This window comes from Hippoglossus stenolepis, chromosome 5, assembly GCF_022539355.2.
Source record: "Hippoglossus stenolepis isolate QCI-W04-F060 chromosome 5, HSTE1.2, whole genome shotgun sequence".
Classification (NCBI taxonomy): Eukaryota; Metazoa; Chordata; class Actinopteri; order Pleuronectiformes; family Pleuronectidae; genus Hippoglossus; species Hippoglossus stenolepis.
The window spans coordinates 25,097,014-25,120,793 of record NC_061487.1 but is presented as its reverse complement, the minus strand read 5'-3'; the positions used below and the strand labels follow the sequence as shown (position 1 = coordinate 25,120,793).

The following is a 23,780-nucleotide window of genomic DNA, read 5'->3' as shown; positions in this document are numbered from 1 at the left end:
AAGCTCCTCAAAGTTGGATTCAAAAACCAGACACTCAGGGTCCGAGTCGCACAATAACAGAAGGAAAGACACCAGGTATGAAAAAGATAGATTTATTTAATGACAAATTAAAACAGAAATAAAGTCAAGGAGTTGAGGGAGAGCAGCAACATGACAGACTCCACATGGAGAGAAAGGGAGAGATGATTGGCTTGACCTCCCTCCCTCCTCACAGACAAAAAGAAAAGGAAAAGACTTACCACACAAACAAAAAGGGACAGAGACAAATAGATGAGGGGGAGAAACAATCCACTTGTAAGAGGGGAAAGAAAAACACAAACCTTCAGAAGAACGACAACTTGCTTTTTAACTACAAACACTGAAGTTTAGCCACAAGTTTTACAACTGCCTTTTAACTTTGTTTTTAAAAGTCATTACAAAAATGATAATTATGATAATCTCCATTTAATAATAACAATAGCAACATTGTAACGGTAGAAACTGTCCCTCGTTCCTGGTTGGGTGATCAGTCAGTCAGTGGTTGAGGCCGACGCCGGCGTAGGAGCGAGAAGAGGAGGAAGGAGAAATGAAAGAAGAGTCTTGGAAGAGGGAAGGGAGAAAGTGAGCAGGCTTCCTGCCAAATGTCCGGCTCGCGCACACATATACATATACACACACACACACACAAAGACACACACACACACACACACACACACACACCAGGAGTTATTCACTCCGCATACAAAAAAAACAAAACAAAAATAATTAAAAGAAACAGACTTAAGAATAAACCCCGAAAAAAAACTCTGAATCAACTGAAATGCAGTGTTTCTTTTTCTCCTTGCTGTGAAAAACTAAAAACAAAACAAAACTTCCTCTCCGACACACTCAGTTCGCTGTTACACCTGTACACACACACGGCCTGTTACACAGAGACTTTAGTGTGTGTGTGAGTGTCAGGACGCCACTGATGTGTCCTGTGAAAATAAAGATTCAAGAAAAAACCCAGGGCTGACGTAGCCATCATGAATCCTTACAGTATGAGAGCAGACTATGACTAATAACTATGACGACGGTCCAATGCACAACCGTTAGCCTGTGTGTGTGTGTGTGTGTGTGTGTGTGTGTGTGTGTGTGTGTGTGTGTGTGTGTGTGTGTGTGTGTGTGTGTGTGTGTGTGTGTGTGTGTGTGTGCTGGAGGGAAACCATGAGGAGGCTCCAGGAACCTTCAATGCCGATCAAAGGTTTCGGTCCTGGACAGAACCGTGTGGGTGCTACAGTCGTCCAGGCCTGTGGCTGACGATTCCAGTCGCAGCATCAGTGTCACAGGTGGACATAAAAATCCAAATGGTGGACTCCGGGGTCCAGCGCGAGCCACAGCCGTGGTTCCGGTCCTACTTAGTTTAACGGTAACCAGGAGGTCCGACGGGCACGAGGGGGGGGGATTACTAACAGAAAGAAGCTAGACCGCTGGCGAGCTACCTAGCCCTGACCGGGAGTCCACGTGGAAACTATAGTTCGAGCCGTCCTCGGTGCGTGCGGCCGCCACAGAGCTGCTCAGCGGCGAGCGGCCTCCGGCGTCCTGCAGCTGCAGCGTGTGAAATGTGTGAGGATGAGGAAGAGGAGAAAGAGAGAGACACTGAAACATGAGTGGGGGGAACTCACTCCCAGGGAGACGTGACAGAGAAATGAGAAGTTTGACGAGCGAGTTTTACAGAACAGCTTCTCAGTTTGTGTCTGTGTGTATGACCGAGAGGACGAGACAGCGTGTGCGTGCACGAGTCTCACATACAAGTTTGTGTGTGTGTAGAAGTCTATAACCATCATTACAGTTATGTCCTTGTGTTTATTATTCCTCCACTCATTCATCCATCCATCCACTCATCCACTCATCCATCCATCCCACCCACCCCCTGGGCCTCCACGGCTGCCCGATCTGACAGTCCAGTTCCACGTCTCTAGGGGTGGGGCAGAGAGGGGCGGGGCGCTGTGAGGTCACAACTTATTTGACCCCCTAAAAAATGCCCCCTGACAATCTGTAACTGTTTGACCCTCTGCTCTTCAAAAAGTTCTTAGCACATGGAGATGGTGACGTTGATGCCCAGGTTGCCGTTCTCAGCGAAAAGCTGCGCGATGGACGTGTCGAACACCAGGCAGTCGCTGTTCATGATGGCCGTGGCGATGCCCTCGTGGATGGAGCGCGGCGTGGCCTCCCAGGTCAGGCGGCGCCGGTGACCGTTGAGCTCCAGCCGGTAGGCGAAGTTCTCCGCCTGCTTGCGAGTGCCGATGAGCTGCACGATGGCAAAGAACTGCTGGTGGCCGTCGTACTTCTCCTGCTTCTCCAGCACCAGCATGAAGTGGAAGCCGAAGCACGACTGCATCATCACCCAGTCCACCGCTCCAGGGAGGTTGATGTCCGTGGCCAGGAACACAATGTCCTCCCCCTGCACAGACACACACAGGAGATGAACTGGTTAACAAAGCTACACAATCATTAGAAATCTCTGAAGCTCTAAGCTTAAGTTTTAGAGCCACTAAAACCCAGTAACTGCTGACTTGTTTACGTGTTACCTCTGACAAGGAGGTGATGTTTTTAATCTGTTTGTTTGTTTGTTTACAGGATTACGCAAAATACACTCAACTGTAATTCACAGTGAGGTTTATATGATCAGTTATTAAATAAAGGAATGAAAATCAGGCAGAAATGAGCATAGATCAGTTCCTGCAGAAAGGGGTTGAGTCTACTTAGTGAAAGAAGTGAAGTAGAAAATGACCTGCAGTGTGGTGATGGACTTGTGCTGGTGCATCAGATGAGGCATGACGGCGTCCAGGGAGCCCTGCCACTTGCAGGAGGCGCCGGGGCAGGGGCAGGAGTACGGCCGGAACTCGCACAGCTCTTCGTGCTCCGTCTTGTCGGTGTGGGGCAGGGTGACTTCGCAGCCCGACGAGGCGTACTTGCAGGGGAAGAGGACCGAGTTGGCCACCTTCTCCATGGCCAGGTTCCTGATGGAGCCCAGGGGACCTCGGCAGGTCGGGCAGCAGGTGAGCTTGGGCCGGCAGTTGGAACATACCTGGAAACGGAACACGCATTTGAGATTGAGATTTACAGACAGATGATCGTCTCTACTGGTCTCTGAGAGTTCAGCTGGACTGTACGTACCAGGTGCCCGGACTGACACTGCAGGATGGGGGGTAAGACATAGTCGAAGCAGACAGGGCACTCGAACAGACTGGCCAGGTCACTGTTGGAGGCTGTGGTGCCCGACAGGGTGGGCACGCGCTGGGAGGGGGGGCACTTGGAGGTTCCTGTGGGCAGCGCGGTGGCAGTCTGGCGACTCATTTCTGGTGGGGAGAGAGAGAGAGAGGGTTCTTCAGCGGAACAAACACTTTCACCAGCTCATTGAAGTTGTAAACAGGATTTCTGGAACATCTTGTCACACACATGCAAACAGTGATCTCAGACCAGCCGGCCTTCGTCCACACGTCTACCAGCACTTTGGATTCTGAGATGAAGCATTTACATGAATATGGATTCAGACATTTTGAATGTAGATGTCACTTCATAACTTTTTTATGAGAAAAAAAAACCCAGACACATTTGTATTGAATACAATAGTGATACAGGTGTGCGTGTGTGTGTAGCTGTTTCGTATCACGCTGTGCAGTTGCCGTGGTAACAGGTTTGTGGTTAGGTATGTGTTATGTCTGTGGAGCAGAGCAGAGGGTAGAGAGGAGGCCGGTGAGGGCTGGAGAATAATAAGGTATGTGTTGAGGAAGAGGAGCGGGGGGAGATGAAGTGAGGAATCCAGCATGACGTGTGTTTTTAAAAAAGCTTCAAATTGAAAGGCAGTGTCCAAACGCAGAGGATGGTGAGGAGATTTTAAAAACAGGAAGGTGAGGAGGATGTTTCTCGGGTCAGAAGTAGAGGAGTTTGGGTGGGATGACTGTGCGTGCCGGTGACCCCGCCTACTCTGCTACCCGGCATTGTTCATCCTTTTTATAGCCCTGCCCACAAACAGAGGCAGCTCAGGGAGACGCAGAGGAGGGAGAGAGAGAGAGAGGAGAGGGGAGGGAGGGGAGGATGAAGTGTGTGGGAGGCGAGGACAGCAGAGGAGAATCAAGTGGTGAGATAGTGCAGCAATGTGCAGACAGACAGGACATCAGCTGTGCTGCCACTTCTCAGCTAACAGCTAATTTAACCATTTAGAAGGAGACATATCATATGAACATATTCAGGTTTATAATCTTCATTTGTGTCATCACTTGAACAGGTTCAGAAAACACATGACTTTCCTCTAACTGTTCATATCTCGTTTCTACCTCAGTCTGAAACATGTGGATTTAGCACCCGTCTCTTTAAGGATTGTAAGGGGTTATCTGCTAGGTGTGCATTATGTCATGTGACATCACGATGGTGCAGATTTTTTATTTACAAATTCTCTGGCGTTTCTGTTTACTTCAGAACATGGGGAGTGTTAGTAAGCGGATCGTGTTGGAGCTGGAGCTGCTACCAAGCGGACCAATCACAGCTCTTGTCTGCGTCGCCTTGACTTGTAGTTACATTTTTGTGGAGTTGCACGTCAGGTACGGCGTAGGGGTCTGCGTAGGGTACACGTCTAAGCATAGGCTGCGGCGTAGCTTCAACGCAGAAGCATGACTTGGCCCCAAGTCTAGCGTGGTAGCTAGCAGCATTACCAGCAGGCTGCAGAGCTACACACTGGATCTATTGAGAGACATTACAGTCAAGCAGACGCAGGGACAGTTAAACACATCTGCTGTGGGGAAGACACTGTCTTAGCAGCTATATATAGAGCTTCTTAGCCTGGCTAGCATGCTAGCACAGTGGGACCAAATTAGCTCAGAACATTCTGCTAGGCCAAGGCCATGGTCACAGTCAGCTAGCATGCGACAGAGATATCTGACATGAGAGTATCTTTAAACAGCTGTCACCAGTTTGGCTAATCCAGCTTGAAGACAATGCTATGATTGTGATCAGAGGGGAAGTCGTTTCCTGTGGTTGTGTAGCTTCCGTAACTACGTGCAAATCTTGTGTATATTTAAATTCATGCAATCCATATAAAATACTTGGATACCTTAGATTGATGTTTGTATGATAACACATTTTTCTGTCTGACATTTCATTGAGCACTCCTGTTCACACTGCATATATTCCTGGTGTTTTCATTTGCTTAGCTATTTAATACCTTTCTACTTATGCTTCCATTTTTATTATCACTTTTGCTGGGATACAGTCTGACGGTTGTTCGAGGCGATTGGTTTTCATCTTCGTAGTTTTACTGAAGGGCTAATATCTATATCTAGCTAGCTTTAAATTAACCATAATCTTATTTAGACAGTTAAATCTATTTAAGACTCGGTACATAAATGAAGTACGTACATATGTAAAATTCAGATTGACTTTGAGACAGAAACTCTGTTGCTTAAAAAAGCCTTGATATGTTTAAGATGCATCAATTTATCCCGACAGAGGACATCTGCTGCTGTGTGTGTGAGAAAGTTTGTGTGAGGCCGATCGTTACCACAGAAACAAAGTGTGGAGTCATCTCATGATACGTGTGGATGACGAGTGCCAATGGAAGTCAGAGAGAAAGTCTTGGCTCATGTTTGGTTAATATAACAAGATGAAGCCTGACAGCAGCAAACAAACTCCCCTGAAATAGATCAACACTGGACCTCAACCAGGAGGCCACGAGAGGGGGCAGCCATTATGGTCTTAGAGCAGAGAGCAGAGGTGCCAGACCAGATCCCAGAAACACTGTATTAAAATGTATTGTTTTAATTCAACAGTGAGGATGTCATCCGTTCAGGAACAACGATATATAGTCAAACTTATTATGTGAATTCTGGCAGAGCATCCGCACTCACTGCTTTTCACTGGTGTGCAGCAATCTTTGAAAAAGCCAGCTCAGTTGTGACTGATGTGATTAACACATTGCTTCTGATTGGCTGAGCTACACACAGGCTCTTGGAATTTGGGGAGCAGAAATGTTGCCAACATGGCAGCACAGACGACGAGCACACTTTGACAAAAGCATTGTCCGCTGTATGAAAGACATTCATAATGTTCTTTAGCTGATGTCATCCTGAACATGGAACATTACCCTCTCTTTGTGCATTTAAAACCTTTTTATAGAACATTGCTTTTAACATGTGCTTTTCATTTTTGACATTCATTCCTGTCTGTTCTGTGTCCCTGACAGAAGAGATATTGTATCGCAATGGGATCTTCCTGGTTTAATAAAGGATTAATGAATAAAATAAATCAATGCTTAATACGTCTAACAACACCCTGCCCTTCTGCCTTTCTAAGAACAGTCAGAACAGACAGTTGGCAGCACATGAGGTTAGAACAAGTAGCCACATGCTCAGCTAAAAAGAGAGTGTGGGGATAAACATAGCATCACTTGTTAAGCTGGCACATGGGGGGGCTAAAAAAATGACACTGCCATGATAAAGGCTGCGTGCAGATAAGCAGGGCTCGACACTCTCGCTGTGAGCAGCAGGGTTACAGCTCGTACAGTGTGAATTTACAGTTTACACGGCTCCTGCGATTTGCTTCTTACAGTGTGGACACCACAGACACCTGGCTGCTCATTAGGGATGAGATCATTTATACAAAAATTATACATCCAAGAAAAAGATACGACAAAGGCAGTGTACAAGACACTTTAAGTGTGCAGGATTGATAAGGGCAGGTTCTTATAATTGAGGCAACTTCTTGAACCATTAGAGTTGTTTCCACTGAATAGAAGTTGGGTTATAATCCAGAGGGAGATGCTGCAGCTTTTGCAGAAGAGGGAGAGACATGAGGCAAAGTTGCAGTGTGAGGGGAAAGGGGCAGGTGCAGGCAGGTTTTCTAAAAACAACGTCAAGTTACTTATTGTAGTCTGGCCTCCAAAGCAATGATGCTCAGCTCAGAGGACTGTGCGTTAGGTAGGATACTGTAATAAATGTGTCAGTGGTCAGTCGAATCTGAGTTCACATATCTTTTAAATCTGTGACATCATTATCTCTGATGACCACTGCAGATAAAAGCCCATAAACTAACTTTTCCCCCCTGTATAGAAAGTTGACAAAACAACCAAGACAGACAAGAGGACAGACAGAGCTATATGATGTGAAAACAAAAAACTGTGGCACGTGTGAATAAAAATAAATTAATAAAAGGCTTCAGATGCGACTCAATAGAAGCAGTGACAGACAGAAGCCTTGAAAAGAACTCAAAGTGGAACTAGACACTAAATGTTTTCTATTTACGTCTTGTGGAAAGTTTGAAAATGTATTTTTTCCTCATGTTGCTGACGACATCACTATATATATATATATATATATACACATATATATATATATATACACACACACACACACACACACCTCTACATGGCACCTTCTATAAAGCGAGGAGGAGGGGGTGAATATCAAACACAACCTAACTGAATGCATAGCAACATATACTTCCTGTTTTCTGAAACAGTTTCATCTGTTCATATAAATTAAGACCAGTGTCCAAAGAAAAAAAACAAAACCTCTCTTGGGGAAAATCAGAAACTGGGCGAACGATACTTTGATTGAACAGTATCTATGCTCTGACAAATCTGGCAACACTGAACAAACGTGTGAGAGAAGGATGTGAAAACAAGGGTAGAGAGTAATGAGCACACACTGCTCTGTCTGAAGAAGGTGGAAGGAAGGATGACGGCAGAAAGAAGAGAAGACAGGCCCACACTCCTCTGTGTTCAGGTGGCACAATGAAAGGATATTACACAAAGAGAACATGCTGCCTGACCAGTAAACAACTCAACTGACAATATGACAGCGAGGAGATCAGGACACAGACGTGAAACAGGCTCCAGAGGAACATTTGATGACACAGGGACACAGATGAAGAGTGAGGGGAGAACAACACCAACACTAACCTTCGTCCATAAGATTTCCAAGTAAGGCTTTCGTCTTCTCTTGAAATGTGGGGACCTCTGAAAAACAAAAAAGGGAAACAAACATGACTTGGAGAAACAAAGCTACAACATATTGTCTGGGATTTCCAGAATAATGGTGGAGGAACAGACAGGAAATGAAAGACACATATCTTTCTTCCCTGGCCTGACTGAGGGCCTGGTTCTGGACCAGCTTAAATCTGTTCATATATGAAGTGGATCACATTTTAAACATGACAGTGTAATATTTATGGCGGCCATCTTCACTAATAGGTTCATATATAAAGAGACCAGGAAAGGCACCGTCTGTCATGTACATTTCCACAGACCGAACAATGTTCATTCAAGGCATTTAAGCCACTTACTGTGCTGCTAATGCAAAGGGGGCATTAGCGTGAGACTTTTACAATCATCGATTCTCACTGTACGGTCTGTTGGCTCCGCACCGTTTTCCCAGCACAGTTAATTCATGTTCCATTAAGCAGTTTACTGAACTCTCAGCAAAACACTTGATAAGTTTTAACAGGACTCTCATGTATGAAGTCAAGGAAACTGTGGCTGTATGAATAGATTTAGCTCAGATACAGTTTGGGTGGGTGTGGGTCAGGAGGTAGGGCGGGTCGTTCCGTAACGTCTGGTGTTTTGACCCCCGGCTTCATCATCATGCATTTCCAAGTGTCCTTGGGACAAACCCCAAAATGAACCTTAAATGACGTGTGATTTAAAAGCTCTGTATGAATGAGAGTGTGAAAGGGTGAATGTGACCAGGACTGTTAAAGCGCTTTGAGTGGTCGTTACTATCCGAAAAGAGCTTTATATATGAAGTCCACCTATCAGAGTACGTCCATTGACCACACAACTGCCATTAGCTCCATAAGAGCTCAGTCTGACCTTGATGAAATGCATATCTGTCATTGATGCTGAAAGTTAAAACAGGAATGTTAATGTGCTGTGGATTCAGGTCTCAACCCAAGATTTCGCTAAACTCACTTTAGCTAAAAAGAAGCACCTGTGCCTCTAAAGCAATAAATTGCAACTACGGGACATTTACAGTGATAATTATCCATATCCTGAAATCATTTTTTTTTAAAAACACAATAACATTTTTGTCACCAAACCTTACTAGCAAGTATCGTCTATAAAACAGTGTGTGCTTAAATGTCTTCATTGTCATGTAGTTGAGAAATTAAAAAGGCTAACATAGCATTCATTTAAAAAAGGGCTATGACATTCCTCGGTAATTATGATTCAAGAATCAACAATGGAAACGTTTATGTGCACACAAATCATACGACTGAAACAATAAGTCAGCTGGAGCCTATGCAAACACCACACTTATTAAATAAATGCAAGTGTGCTCACAGACTGAGCATCTTTAGAAAAGCAAGTTTAGAGAATCTCAGTTTACAAACTTTAAAAATCGTTTTTCAAGCGAGTTTCTTAATCCAACTTGAGATGATTTTCCATTGCATTGTGGGACACAGAAAATAAACAGCTATCCAACACATACCAAAGATTTTACATTTGCCCATAATATTCTATAGTGTCAACACTCTAAGCAGCAGATTTACAGTGAAAACAACAGGGCTGTGACAGAACAAAACTTTCACAGCATGAGTTTGTCAGAATCTTTACGACATTAACTTAAAGTCACCAATGTACAACATGCACCAACCTGTCTTAGACAAAACATAAACACACACTCACGTCAAAAAGACCGCAGCAGTCCAAACATGCGCAAGCTGGATATATGAGGTAGATATGGAGATATGATGAGTGACTGCTGGTTGAACACTGAGACGGTGCAATCAGCTCAAGAGAAGTTGGGCTCAAAAAGACGCATGGGTGAAGAAGACAGTAACAAAGAAGGAGGGAAGCAGCTGGATGGATTTCTGGTGTAGGAGGATGAACTGGTTTGATTTTAACTGAACTGGTTTGATTTTAACTGAACCGGTAGAACCAACTTTTGGTCAATAAAAGAAATTAACATACAGCCTGTGCAACACTTACCTCCAATTGAATTTAATTAGCAATAAGCACTATTACAGTGTGATTAATTAATATTATGTTGTTTGTAGGTGGACTAATGGAGCCACTAGTTGAGCAGTAGCTAACTTGGTAATCACACGCCAACCTTTCATACTTGAGGCGCGGTGACCCCGTGTAGTCTTCTCCAAAACAGCAATAGTCGCCACTAAGAGAAATACAACAACACCACCGGAAAACGGCAAAATAGATGAAACACAAACCAAACCGTTTTGGCCCCAGCTGGTTTCTTTCAGCTTTGGGCCTTCTTCAGCTTGACAAACCAGTCGCAGAGGGTTCTCCATAGTTTCCTTCAGAATGCCTCGTCTTTACCAACAGTCACTTCAATCTCCCTCCAGGAGCCATCTGGGAGTCGCTGTGCTCCCTCATTAGTAACGGGGTCATAAAGCTAGCAGTAGAGACAGGCCTGAGGTTCTAGCCAGACTCCAGCCATGCGGTGAGCGCCAAGTAAAGAAGTTGGGAGGTGCAGAACCAGCCGAAATGACAGTGTGCCAGCGGAAATAACGTAATCTCTGGTGCATGCCGCTGGTCGCAAGTTCAGGAACACTGACCATAAAACAAGCTTCAATCTTTTTATGTTCCACATGTCCGCCGAGTCAAGTGCAACATCTAGAAGTTAAATTTGGTGTACCAGTCCGGACTTCGCTTAATATCAAACCGGTTTGCAAATGTTTACCATGACCAAACCGTAGCAAAAGATACAGAAAGATGCAGGAGATAGATGGAGAGCACGAGTTGAGGGGAAGGCAGAGAACAAGCTGAGCTTCAACACAAACATACCATTCTTTGTTCTCAACTCATTGCCCACTCTTTTCTCACTCACATACACACTGTTAGACACAATGCCCGATATAATTCACAATGCACGCAGGCAGAGTTTGTTTAAAGCGTCTTCTGTACTCAAACACACAAATTATTCAACATACATTCTGTCTCAATATAAAGTACGTTCACTTTCTCTCAACAAGCTCCCTGTAAAAAAAGAAACTGACAAATTATCGACTTGCTACAAACACAGCTGTAGCACTGAGATGCACTGAGGAAAGGAATTTATGACATTTTACAACACCAGCTAGGCAGCTAGGCTCAGTTGCAGTTACAAAACACGTAAAGCTGATGAGGGGAAAAAAAAGGTATAAATGTTTCCACTATGAAGTGCATTATCTTTTAAAAGCTCCTTCACCTTTAGTCCTGTGCACGCTCCTTGTGGCCATGCATGAGAAGAGGAGTCGGAACAAGGAGTTCCAGGGTGGAGCTTGCTGTGCTACGCTAGCTGGCTTCACATTCACTTGGACCTGAGACATGGGGAGCGTTCACGCAGCCCCTCAGTGCCATATTTCTGCAGCCTTCTCCATGGAAACCACACACTGTTGCCGCTGCCCTTAACATACCACAAAAAAGAGGATCATATTTCTTCCTCTTGGTCCCCCAGTTAGGAGGGGTAAGAACACGAGGGTCCAGGGCGAGCTGTAATGAAAGAATGAGTGCTGTGTCCAGACTGGGCCAGATGGGGATGCTTAATCGTAGGAAAAATAAATGCCCACAAGGGGATAGAATAAGAGAAAGATACCGGAGTGCTTATGCCTCTGTCATTGGAATCTCAAAAACCACAAAACATCAAATCCCAAAGTCCCTCGGTCACTATAACAGCCAGAAAAACAGCCACTGACATCATGTGGGTGAAGCAGGCATCCGTCAGAGCTGCCAAACTAAAAGAGGAGCACCAGGCAGGTTGCTAGGTGCTTATGCTTCAGCATGAAGAAACAGAGAAGGTCACTAATTTGCTTTCTCTTACACTGAAAGGCTTGCATTAGTCCGAGAGCAGTCTGTCAGTGTGTGTGGTCAACCCGCCACTCCCCGGCTGCTCCCGGCCACTGGGAACTGAAGGCAACATGAGATATTTTACTCAAGGCACGTTAGATTTCCCTCAAAGCTTCATGATTAAGTTCCACCTTTGTTTCTCCTGCTGCCAAATAGTCAGGAAGTGTAGAGCTTGGAGCGCTGCAGCTTTTCACAGACATATCCTCTTCCAAGACCATTTCCCAAAAATTGAAGTTTTGCCGCAAAAAAAAAGAAAAAAAAAAGCACAATTCCAATCACAAAAGAATGACTGTTGTATTAAATACAAAGATTTTGTCGTGTAGAACAGTTGCTGGGAAAAATCTCCCTTTACTGATTAGAAAACAAAGCCCTGTTTCCTGCTGGAAGAACAGAGCAGCTCGCAAGAGAGGGAAAGAAGGGAAAGTCCCGGACAAAGTCTCTCTCTCTCCCGCTGACTTTTTCCTCCTCTGTGCTCTCTTATTCAAGCCATGTTCTCTCGGTCCCCTGGAGTGTGCTAGGTGTCACTGCTGCTGGGTGTGTTCGTGCAGGACAGAGGAGCTAAGCCGGCATCCAATGTCAGTCCAAACAGAGCATGCTCACTCACACCCTGCCCCTCTCGCTCTCGGCGGCACCCTACCCAAACACACAACCTCTTCTTCTGTGCAACACGTCATTTCTCTTCCACACAGTTTTTAACTCGACTACAAATTTTCTTCGCCGCCCCCGCCCAACTTAACTTCCTGTCTGCGTCCCTCCATTTTTCCCTTTTTTTTTTTCTACGTGCACACTTCCTTACATGCATTCCCTACTCTACCCTGCATATTTTTTTTTCCTGGATGGACGGCCTCTCTCTAACTCTCTCCCCCACTTCTGTTTCTTTCTCTCTGCCCCCTCCCTCGGCCTGACTCTGTGGCTGTGCGAGTCTCAGATTTCACTCGTCTGGCTGCAGGCAGCACCACCACCAGCTGCCCTCGTTGACACCATACCTTACTCATTGCATTTTCTTTCCATTCCATCGACTTCCTCTCAAACCATTTGCCACAGTGTAATAGGTGTATATATACTGTACATATCACATTTAGTGACCTCACAACATGTAATTTATTTAACTTAATTGGAAGTGTACTATATGTTAGTAGAGAGGTTCAGACACCAGCATCAGAAATGCCTCTGATACTGCAACATACAGGACTTCAGTTTCTAGAGGTTGCACTATTGTTACCGACTACAACAGCTTTTTAAAAAGGAAGCAAATGTGTAAATTGTGTAGTTTGAGATATATTTATTCATGTTGTTTTCAAAGCCATGCAACAATGGTACAATACTCACTTCCATATCAGTAGGGAAACTATGGTATTGGAACATCTCTATATCTCACTACTGATCTACAGGTACTTTGAAGATGGAAAAACAATGATGTATTTCTAAGATCAGGGGACTCCATCCCTCAGGATTCAGTCACTACAGATATGTAAAATGTTCACTTCTCATTTGTTTCTTTCTCTGACATAAGCTCTTTTTCCTGCACACACAAACTCTGGCTTCCTTTCTGAAAACAAACAGAACTGAGCCAGCCAGGAGAAGAAGCCCCAGTGAAACCGAAATATCACTGAGAGCCAGAATCTGATTGTCAGCAGGAGAGGAAACTGATAGCGAGCTTAGTGAGCACAGAACAATACGTTATCACTGGCCCTGTTCACATGGCGCACTAAAACGCATCCTTTGCAATTCAATGGCATATCGACAGAGAAAAAAAACAGACGGTTTAAAAAGAGGCGTTCGCAGTTGGCGCTTTATTTCCTCAGGTGAGATGCGCCTGGATTCTGGCTGTGAAAGCACATTTAGACTCGTTGGGCTGAAAGAGACGACAGGAGGCGCGCGGCTGTATTCTCCTCACCGTCGTTACACTGCATCTGTTCACATTATCACCAGACAATATAAACATAATGTAGTCAAAAATTCAGCAGCAGAGAAAATATGTGCACAAAGAGAGCCCGCTGTGAGACAGACACACACACACACACACACACACACACACACACACACACAGAACTATAAAACAACACAAATGACACTAGTCCAATGCCCAACGTGTGCTATTAAAAAAAAGGGGCAGAGCAGCAGATACAACAATGAGCCATCTGGACCAGGCAGCAGTTGATCTCCAAAGACACCAACACTTCAACACCTACAGCCAGGGGTTTACAAAGGGGAGAAAGAGAGACAGATTATTTACATCATAAACTCTTTGGCGATACAGATGTCTAAATTTTGCCGAGCCAATAAACCGGCACTGAACTGAAATACCAGTGAGTTGGAGGTGTGAAAAATCGCGTCTTGGCAGAGAGCTTCTAAAATATGCTTGAGCTGAATTGTACACAAACCTAATTTCCACATGAAACACATCTTGCTGTTTTCTTTTACAGTCTGACATCTACCTATCTGATGTGAGGCCAAAATAAAGGCAAAGAAACATATGATTATGTTCTTCACAGCTAATTGTCCAGAACTACTTGATAACAAGGCTTTGCTAAGATCTAATCATCACGTTTGTTGGGATTTCACTCGTCTCCACTGGTTCACTGTTGCTCAGTATATCCTGTTGCTAATTGTGAGCTAAATTTAAAACAAAGACATTTAAGTTAACCCACTTCTCCCCACTGTTGATACAGAATGACCCCGGTGTTATACGGGGCCACGGGTGCATGCAAAGTCCATTTAAAAGCTTTGACCAGCAGATTACTGTACTGTTCCCAGAAACAACTGTGTCTACAGTGTGTAAAATCAGCAATGAACAGCAAGTGTACACTAGACTGAGGTTCCCATTAAATTTACAAGAATCTAAAAAGGAAATTCGAGAGGAACTGGCTCAAGAAAATGCTAATTAATTGTCTAGAAGTTTGTTGGGATAAACAGCTGGTGGCACTAGTTTTCCAGTCCGGTGCCATTTAACTTTGCAAAGGGAGTAGATGGAGGAAGATGACATATTTAAAAGAGCAGCAGTCAAACCTCAAATAGTAAAACATTTGTGTTGGTCCACATAGATCTCATGTTTATGTTTTTTTTCACTCGAGGGGAAGCAGATGCTTTAGTGGATATTTCAGTCGCATGCTTCTACTGAAATTAGTGATTACACACAAAATTTGTGCAATCACAAAAAATTGTATGTTGCATTGTGATGCATGTGGCAAGTGGACGGAATGTGAAATGCAACCGCACATCCGACTAGACAAAAACCAGAGTCATTGAGTTACACTATGTTTTATGCTTATTGTAAGAACCGTTGCATCACTACCAGAAGAAAAACAAATCAACGTACTGTTCCAACCTCTATAATGAGAGAGTGGGCAAACTAGTCAGGAGCCAATTCACTATTAATGAGGAGGTTCTCCCATTTGGCTCAGAGGTAGATAAGGTAACAGAGGAAACCACTCTTCAAAACAAACAAAGGCAGCGAGTGGTAAGAGTTACCCACCGCTCGCTGACACAAACTGGACCCTGGTGAAGCAGATGAACAGTTTACTCACCGACTATCCCCTGTTGTCCATCTAATGCATGATACATGTTCGCACCTACAACTGAATGTAGAGAGCTTTACTATGACATTTAAGTATAGAGCCTGACAGATATTTGGAAGTGTAACATTTCTGATACCCCCAAAAAAAATTGCAATTGATACGTATGTTGACATTTTAACCATAAACTTTATGAAAAATAACTATATTAAGAAAACACAAATGCATATATAGGATGAAAGTAAAAGACTTAAGTGCATAACAGAGATCATCACAGTATGCACTAAAACAAAGGACATTTAGTTAGCTACAAGTGCTGGAATAGCATTGGGGATGTGTGAAGCCGGCTCAAAAACAAACAAAAACAACAAATCATGGACATCTCCTTCAGGGTAATGTTATAAATTCTTTCACTTTGGCAGTCGCCTCTTTTCCACAGCAGAAAAAAAACAAGAGTGTAACAGTGCAGCTTGTTACCATGGAGAAGCCGCACAGAGCAGGGATATCATGGGGAGCAAAACTACACACACACACACACACACACACACACACACACACACACACACACACACACACACACACACACACACACACACACACACACACACACACACACACACACACACACACACACACACACACACACACACACACACACACACACACACACACCTTGTGTCTTATGTTCATGCACAAACACACACAGAGCGATAAAGCAAGCAGGGACTCCCTTTGGCATTAGTAAGAGATCTAGAATTACCTCACTGCTACACAGCCAGTGAGTCACTGTCTCTCCCACACATGCGCGTGCACGCACACACACATGCACACGAACACACATGGCCAGCAGTCAGAACAGCTGTCGATCCTGAGCTGAGCTCTAGTCACTGAACGTGTGCTGCCGATGCTTCAACCAATCAGGTTGCAGTTTACTTCCCTGTCTGTACAGTCTTATCCAGACTCTGGAGGAACCTTATGAAACATTTGTGCATAAAGTATATATATGACTGATATAATATGTGATATTTAAACTTATTTGACTTCACTTTGTTAAGCTTTGTGTTATTCTTCTTCTATTGTGTATCTACTGCATTTATTAGTGTGATGTGCAAGTTAAATTCCTTGTGTCGATTTACTTTCCATGTGTTGTGTCTTTGACCTTTGACCTCCAAAACATGTATGACAAGGCTGAAGACATTCCTTCTAGGTCGTCATGAAAAATGTGACGGACAGAGGGACAAACCAAGAAAACAATGTCAAGGCTTGGTCGTGGATGCCGGAAAGCATTCACACCACATCTCATCCAACCCTTAATAGATTAAATATCACAAGAAAGTACCAAGAGTCAAAACAAAAGGTGTAATTGTCAAAATCTGTATATATAGGTCGACACAACAAACTGAGACACATCATAAGACAACCCTTGCTACTTCAAACTGATAAAGATATGTCACAAGGGAGTCCAGTGTGTTATGTCATGTGACACGGTGCATGCTCAGGTTAACAGGTCGTCAGATGACGGCAGCAACACAAGCAGACAGACAGCTGAGATGGACCATGTGGAATTTAAATACAAAATGTGTAAATCAAGCGTATTGGATACTAGGAAGGACGCGAGGTGGATCATTGCTTCGTTATCAGAGCTCATCAGCAGACAAATATCTGGTGAATCATCAAGTGTGAGCCATCTATTCAGATTCAAGTAGTGTCATCATGACCCATCGACTCAGCCTGAAGCATACAGAATACAGTCTGGAAAACTCTATATAAAACCTGAATAGATATACTTTTTGTGCATGTACCAGAGAATACAGAGTATTACATACAGCATGCTTTTGATTTCTGTTAAAGGCCTAAATTAAACACTGGTTTCAGGACAAACGTCAAAATATGCACTTCAATTTAATTTATAAATTGTAAAAGTACAATATGAAAATATATGCAAATCCTTAGTTATACCGACTGCGTACAAGACTACAGTCCTGTGCTACATATTTTGAAGCTTATCCACTTAAATGTTTTCTTAATAATTAGCCAACACTGTAAAACCCCCTCCTACACTATGTTAATAGTCCTCAGTAGAGTCAACGCAGAGACAGCAGGGGTCAAGGTCAGAGCTAATGACCCCTCAGGGTGATGTGGCAGGTGACCACGTGTGACTCAACCATCAGTGCATATATGTGCTTACATCATCCTCACTGCAGAGCTCGCATTATTAATGATACAGTACGGCTGAGAACAAGAGAAACACCCCTCAGCCGGACCTACTGTACATCCGCTGCATGCAAACCGTTTCCTTTGTGCAAGGGAAATTCTAAATGCTGACAAATGTGGGTCAAAATTCCGCTCACTGCTAACCTGTGTGTAAATATCACTGTGAACAAATTGTACACTGGATGTATGATTTTAAAAAAATCAATGTTAAATAGGCATTTGTGCGTATACCTTGAGTACAAGTCCAATACTAGGCTGATATTTATGTACGACTTATACCATGATCTTCAGTTACAACCCCAATAGCTGACTTTGAGCCACTGTAACTGAGCTACATTTGTTTTTCATCCAATAGAACGAAAGTGTGAAAAAGAAACCCTCCTTTATTTTATTTTACCAACTACGAGGATTTCATGAGGATGAGTCTTTCCAATCCGTGACATAAATCCCCATCATCTGTCAACATCCATCCACATATGAAAACCATCCCGGTGGCTACATTACCAAACAGCTAAGCTTCTGTAAAAGCAAAAAAAACCTGTGGGTCAGAGCAAGTTCATCCGTGCTGCTACATCACCAACACAGTCAGGAACATATTAAAAAAAACAAGAAGCTAATTGTTTTGCTCAGGATGACATATGTGTGTTTTTGCACCTTTTACCTGATCTGCCGTCCTCTGAAGGACACAGAGGTATGTGAAGGCAGATTGATTGACACGTCCTTGACTAACAGGTTAGTCAAGGACGCTGATCAACTTTAACCTTTATCACCCAGGCTCCACCTGAGCAGAGGTAAAGCCAGTCAGAATAATGGATGAGGCATGTACAGCTGTGCAGGGCCCAAGAGAAAATGCTCCATTAGGATTTTGTGATCAGCTGCTGGAAGAATCCCATGTTAGTCCATAAACCAGCCTTTGCCCTGATTTATTCCCACCATCACATCTTGTACTTGGCTCCGAGAGTGTGATGTCTGGATCCTGAAAAGTCTTTAGTGCAGCTCCAATGCGGTAAAATTACACAATTAGGGTAATTATTCAAACACAATGATACTCATCGTCCAGGTGGTTGTCATTACAAATTTTTTTTTTAATCCAGCTGTTTACATCTTCTAATAACCTTTGGGATTCTGATGTTATTCAGCCTGTGGTTACAAAAAAGCCTTTCTCTACATTTAGCCATCACATAGCATATATACTGTTCCAACTCTTATTGCTGTTTAAAGTCTACATACAGATCGCGGGCTGACAGATAATTCAGGTCACTAGAGCTGCCTCTTTTGAGTGAACTAACTTTCAACCGCAGCACAACAGCTTCAGCCTACTGACACTATATTTGTGTGAGCCATGGGTAAGACTGTCCATCTAGTGACTGTTTAACCTGTGACACCCATGGTGACACACAAACACCAAAGATATACAAAACAGGCAAATAGTTTGGGTCATTTATCCTCTACCAGCCTCCCGCAGAAGCCAATCATTTTATTTTCAGGTACAACACAAAGCAGGTTGTTTCTCCATCATAAACAAGTTGACATTTAAACTTTAAAGACATACTTAAGGTGTTTTGTGTCTACTTCTCCCAAATTTTTTATTTCTTTTCTCCCTACAGACTAGGAGTGTTAAAAATGACTAAATGATTAAGACAACTCGTCTAGGCTCAAAGTAAGAAACACAATCAAAAAAAACAATTTGAGACCACAGTATCTGCAGTTCCCTCATACTGGTTTGCCAAGTGTGGCTAAGGTTTGCAGTGCTAGCACCAGTAGACTTCTTTCCTTAGAGATTATCGTCCACATGCCGGAGCTGAATGTGGTTATGCATCGCTCCGCTGAAGTCTACATACAACCTTATTTTCCTTTCCTGATCAAAACGCTGCCAAACCACACTGGTTTACGAGATGTCATGTGTCCCACTTTCCACCTTGCTGGTTTACAACATCTGGGCATTAGCACGGGCAGAGTGCATTCACTGATGAGAGCAACGTAACACTGGAGGCCTGCTTGGACATTTCTTTACTTTTTTTACAAAATGTGTCTTCTCACTTTGGAAAAACGATCCCATGTCGCTTCAAAAGCATGAAGCACGTCGAGCTTTGTCCAATAATAACTTTGCTTTTGTTTTCATTTTAAAACCAGGAGTGGATTTGTCTCAGATTAGTCATGAAAAAGGGAAATCAGCTGGTTGTCAATTGCTGGTTGTGAACATTGAGTTGTGGACTTTCAAATTTTATTCAAAACATCAAAAAAGAGATGCCTCAACATTGCAGCTCCATTTCAACAATATGCCTGATATGAAATAAACAAATTTGTGTTTAGAATTAATCAAAGTTATTAAAGGAAACAGTTTATGTGCTGCTGATGCAATGGAACCAGAGATATAAATTTAACTCAGATAGACGCTGGGGTTCCTGCGAGAAACTGCACAGGTTCTCTACTACGCTTTTACCAAGTTCACCAGTATTTCAAAAGTCAAAGAGCTGAAATCACATTCACATCCCTGACACACATTATCTGCACACAGCTGCTACTATACTGTGATGTGTCAGTGAGTTGTGCTTGTGGAGAACTCAAAGTAAAACACATCACTGTTACTCTTTAAACTTTAAATCACTTCTGCTCGTCCAAAACAAAAACAGACCCACAACCATGTCTTATTGATACTTCAGTGCATGTGACAGGTTTAAGTTGTGTTGAGCACGTGGTCTCCTTTCTGTCCATGTCTTCCATCGCTTATGTGTTTCACGTATGCGTCTGTGTAAAGAATGAAAGCTTTAAGAGATAAATATAATGAAGTTTGAGCTTTATGCGTTCATAGAAAACTATTTTAATCTCTTCGTATTGATGGTGACACTAGAATCACTTTCACATGTTTAAAAGTCACTTTAGACGCAGCCCATTACAGCTCTTTACACCCCACTGTTTACTTATGTCACGAGTTTATCAGCACACGAGTTTGATGAACCTCAGTTCACATCCATCCCACCTGAACAAGTGCAGAAACCTTGTCAGTTACAACAACAACAACAGACACCCACCAATGTGCTTCCGCCCCCTGGCCTGAGCCCGCTTCAGTCACAAAGGGTCGAGTCGTGCTGTCTTCAGAGTCGAGCTCATGACAGCATCTCTCCTGACACATCTACAGGTGTCCACGTGAACTGTAGCGATCAGTCAGCGGTCACACACACACACACACACACTGAACGAACGTGTAGTAAAGCAGATCAGCAGCATCTGAAGGAACAACAAGAACTGAAGGCTGACGTCCACTCGTGCTCATGTCACAGACACACACACAGACACACAGACACACACACGGTGGGGTCTTCTGCAGCCACACTCCTTCCTCTGGGGGTAAACATTAGTCATCACCACACCACCTACCGCTGCTGCACATGACAAAGACCCGACCGGTTTCTGCTGGACCTGAACCAACCTGCTCCCGAAGCCCACCGGCCCCGTCCGGGTGACACAGGCAGCGGCGGAGCCCACCGAGCTGCAACTGTTACACACACACAACACACAACACACAACACACAACACACACACACACACACACACACAGAGGCCTTGTCTGGTAGCACAGCGGCTAGCCTGTTAGCTTTAGCGACTGTGCGAAACAAGCTAGCAAACAGATGCGTTAAAAGAAAGGGGGCTTTTTTTTTCTCGTGCACAGCTCAACGCGCGTGTTTGCTCGACGTCGCCGCGGGTGCACCTCGCAGGTACGTGTGCGTTTTTTACAGACGTCATGACAACAAACCAGCTAGCGACACGGCTGAGCTAGCTCCTTTTTTTTTTTCCTCCTCCTCCTCCTCCTCCTGCTGCTGCCAAGCTCGGCTAGCTAACAGGCAACATTAGCATCGCGCTAACGAAGGAAGCTAATGCCTGCTGTTGTTTCCCCCCCTAACACACACACACATACACACACACATACATACACACATGCGAAAATCTGGTGTTTCTGCCGCCGCGACACACCCGCTTACCTCGGACGAAATCTGCTTCAGCTCACTGCAGGGGAAGCGCCGGCTGTTTGGCGAGGAAACGTCCACACGAGCCGTGTTTATCGTCTTTCATTCGTTAGCTGGATCCTCTCGCGGCTCCTGATCTGAGACGAGACGCCAGGCGTTAAGTACCAGCCGCTCCGGAGCGCGCACAGTTGTTGAAGTTTGTCGCGGGGGCGCGCGCTCAAGCACAAGCCCCGAGGGCTGCACACGTTTAATGTGACACGAATATTCCAGTAGATAAATATATGTGTGTGTGTGTGTACACGAATCAGTGACTTAGAGTTCATCTCATGCTTTGATATAATAACAATACTGATATTAATATTTTATTATTATATATGATTTCGGATTCATAAGTCCATATTTGTATGACACACATATTCCAAAATAAATACATATGTACTAATCACTGACTTACATTCCATGATTTAATAATATTTTATTATATTATTTAGTTTAATTTCAGTTTCATATGTCCATATTTGGACATATAAAACGACATAAATATTCCAAATATAAATATACATGTAATAATCAGTGATTTACAGTTCATTCCTTGCTTTGATATAATAATAATATTTTATTTTCATATATGTTTTTATATATTATTTAGTTTTATTTCAGATTCATAGGTCCATATTTGTACGTCTATATAAAATGACTCAGTGATTCCAAAATAAATATATATGTACGAATCACTGATTTACGGCACATTTGATATAATTTTATTATATTATTCGTTTTTTTTCAGATTCATATTTGTATAAACTAAAATGACACTCAGCAAAGCTCCCAATAGTGCCCATATGAAACCTACTTCAAATACACAACACATTACATGTCATTTAGCTGACAATTAGCATCCATTAGGGAGCATTTTCAGGGCGGTGCAGCATCTTGCCCAAGGACACTAAGGCATGGGCTGGGATTCAAGCTGCCAACCTTCTGGTTGGCAGACAACTGCTCTACCCCGTCGGCCACAACCGCCAACACAAATTCACCATTTACACTGAACTGCACACATGAATATCATTACCCTTAAAATCCTGATTTTCAAATCAAGATCCACAATGTTGCTTCAATATATCAACATATTGATTATGCATTGTGGAAATATAGTCAGGAGGTACGACACATACCTCAGATTTGATTGTGTTGTTTTGCTATTAACCCTAACGACCATTTTGGATTTTAAACCTCAACCCTCTCTCTCAGGAAAGAAATAAACATGTGACATTTATTATGATAATCATTGATATCAACAGATACCCATTTTTTAATCTTGATATCATTTTTAGCTGTATCATCCAGCCCAAGGATATTGCACTTTCTTCCAGTTTGGAAGCTTGAGCAAAATTCAGGAGACGTCATCATCTGTCACCTGAACCAGTTTTTCAGGCTTGCATCGCACTACAGCTGCACCACAAGTGTGTTTTGTGAAGTGAAGTACAGTCGTCTCTAAAATGTGCTATTTTAACATCTGTTGATGAGGGTGATGGGTAAATAATCCCTCCCAGTCCCTGCTCAACACCATCACAGGAGAATCAAGTGTTACAGTCAACACCGCGTTTTACATATTTTTTTTCAGTTTGCTTTGACGCCTCTAATTCCCAATCAGTTTATTTAGCAGAGTCTAACCCTGCATCTGTTTTGTAGTTATCTGCAAATATTTAAACCAAAGGAAAATCAAGTTACCACTAGAATGCCTCCAGATATACTAATTGAGTATTTTAATGATATTTAACTAGTTGAATTCATATAATTAATATTTTAATGAATAAAAATGACAAAAAGTTTAAAAAAAACAAGTATACTAGCAGTTGTTGTTCTGGTTTTCAGCTAAATGACAATAATGTGATGTAATTTTTTACCAAAAACCAGTTGTTGAGCAGTTCAGAATGAGGCCGTGCTATTCAGTCTCCATGCTGCCGAGCATACATGTAACTGGGTGAGATTAAGATTAAGATTAAGAGGACGTGTCACTTCTTCCATAGTAATCTGGACATAAGGAGTCCCCACCCCCACTTGACACCATCAGGAGGGAGAGAGAGAGAGAGGGGTAGTGCAGGGTGCGGATGGGAGGGGCTGGGATTACACAGAAGGATTGGTTATGTAAATGCATTGTCCCAGTAGACAAGCGGCAGCCGGAGCTCATGGGAGGGCGAGAGAGGCTCAGACAGCAAGAAAAGTGAAAGAAAGAACAGACTTTTGAGAATATAATCCTATTGGCCTCTCTGGAGCCGTGGCTTT

The 23,780-nt window shown here is 43.3% G+C and overlaps 1 protein-coding gene across 3 annotated transcripts; it reads right to left on the bottom strand.

Annotated features, from left to right (window-relative positions):
* Window positions 1-76: 76 nt before the first annotated feature.
* siah1 (siah E3 ubiquitin protein ligase 1) lies at window positions 77-21,721 on the bottom strand. Of its 3 annotated transcripts, none has more exons than XM_035157268.2 (5): window positions 21,510-21,721; window positions 7,916-7,972; window positions 3,139-3,320; window positions 2,753-3,049; window positions 77-2,422 (listed from the first exon to the last, which is right to left on the bottom strand). In XM_035157268.2, exons 2-5 carry the CDS (start codon window positions 7,923-7,925, stop codon window positions 2,051-2,053), a joined length of 861 nt encoding a protein of 286 aa, XP_035013159.1. In that variant the 5' UTR covers window positions 7,926-7,972; window positions 21,510-21,721; the 3' UTR covers window positions 77-2,050. The 3 variants fall into 3 exon arrangements, with proteins under 3 accessions (XP_035013159.1, XP_035013160.1, XP_035013158.1); XM_035157269.2 differs by lacking the exon at window positions 21,510-21,721 and adding an exon at window positions 11,932-12,492; XM_035157267.2 differs by lacking the exon at window positions 21,510-21,721 and adding an exon at window positions 11,163-11,909.
* Between the last annotated feature and the right edge of the window lie 2,059 nt (window positions 21,722-23,780).

Bases quoted from the DNA above. Each gene is read 5' to 3' on its own strand.
- siah1 (XM_035157267.2), bottom strand. From the start codon at position 11,283: ATGTCTCAGGTCCAAGTGAATGTGAAGCCAGCTAGCGTAGCACAGCAA. The intron at 7,973-11,162 runs GTGAAGGAGCTT...TTTGTTTTTCAG, and splicing joins GAGCGTGCACAGGACTAAAG to AGGTCCCCACATTTCAAGAG. The intron at 3,050-3,138 runs GTACGTACAGTC...TTCCGTTTCCAG, and splicing joins AGTGTCAGTCCGGGCACCTG to GTATGTTCCAACTGCCGGCC.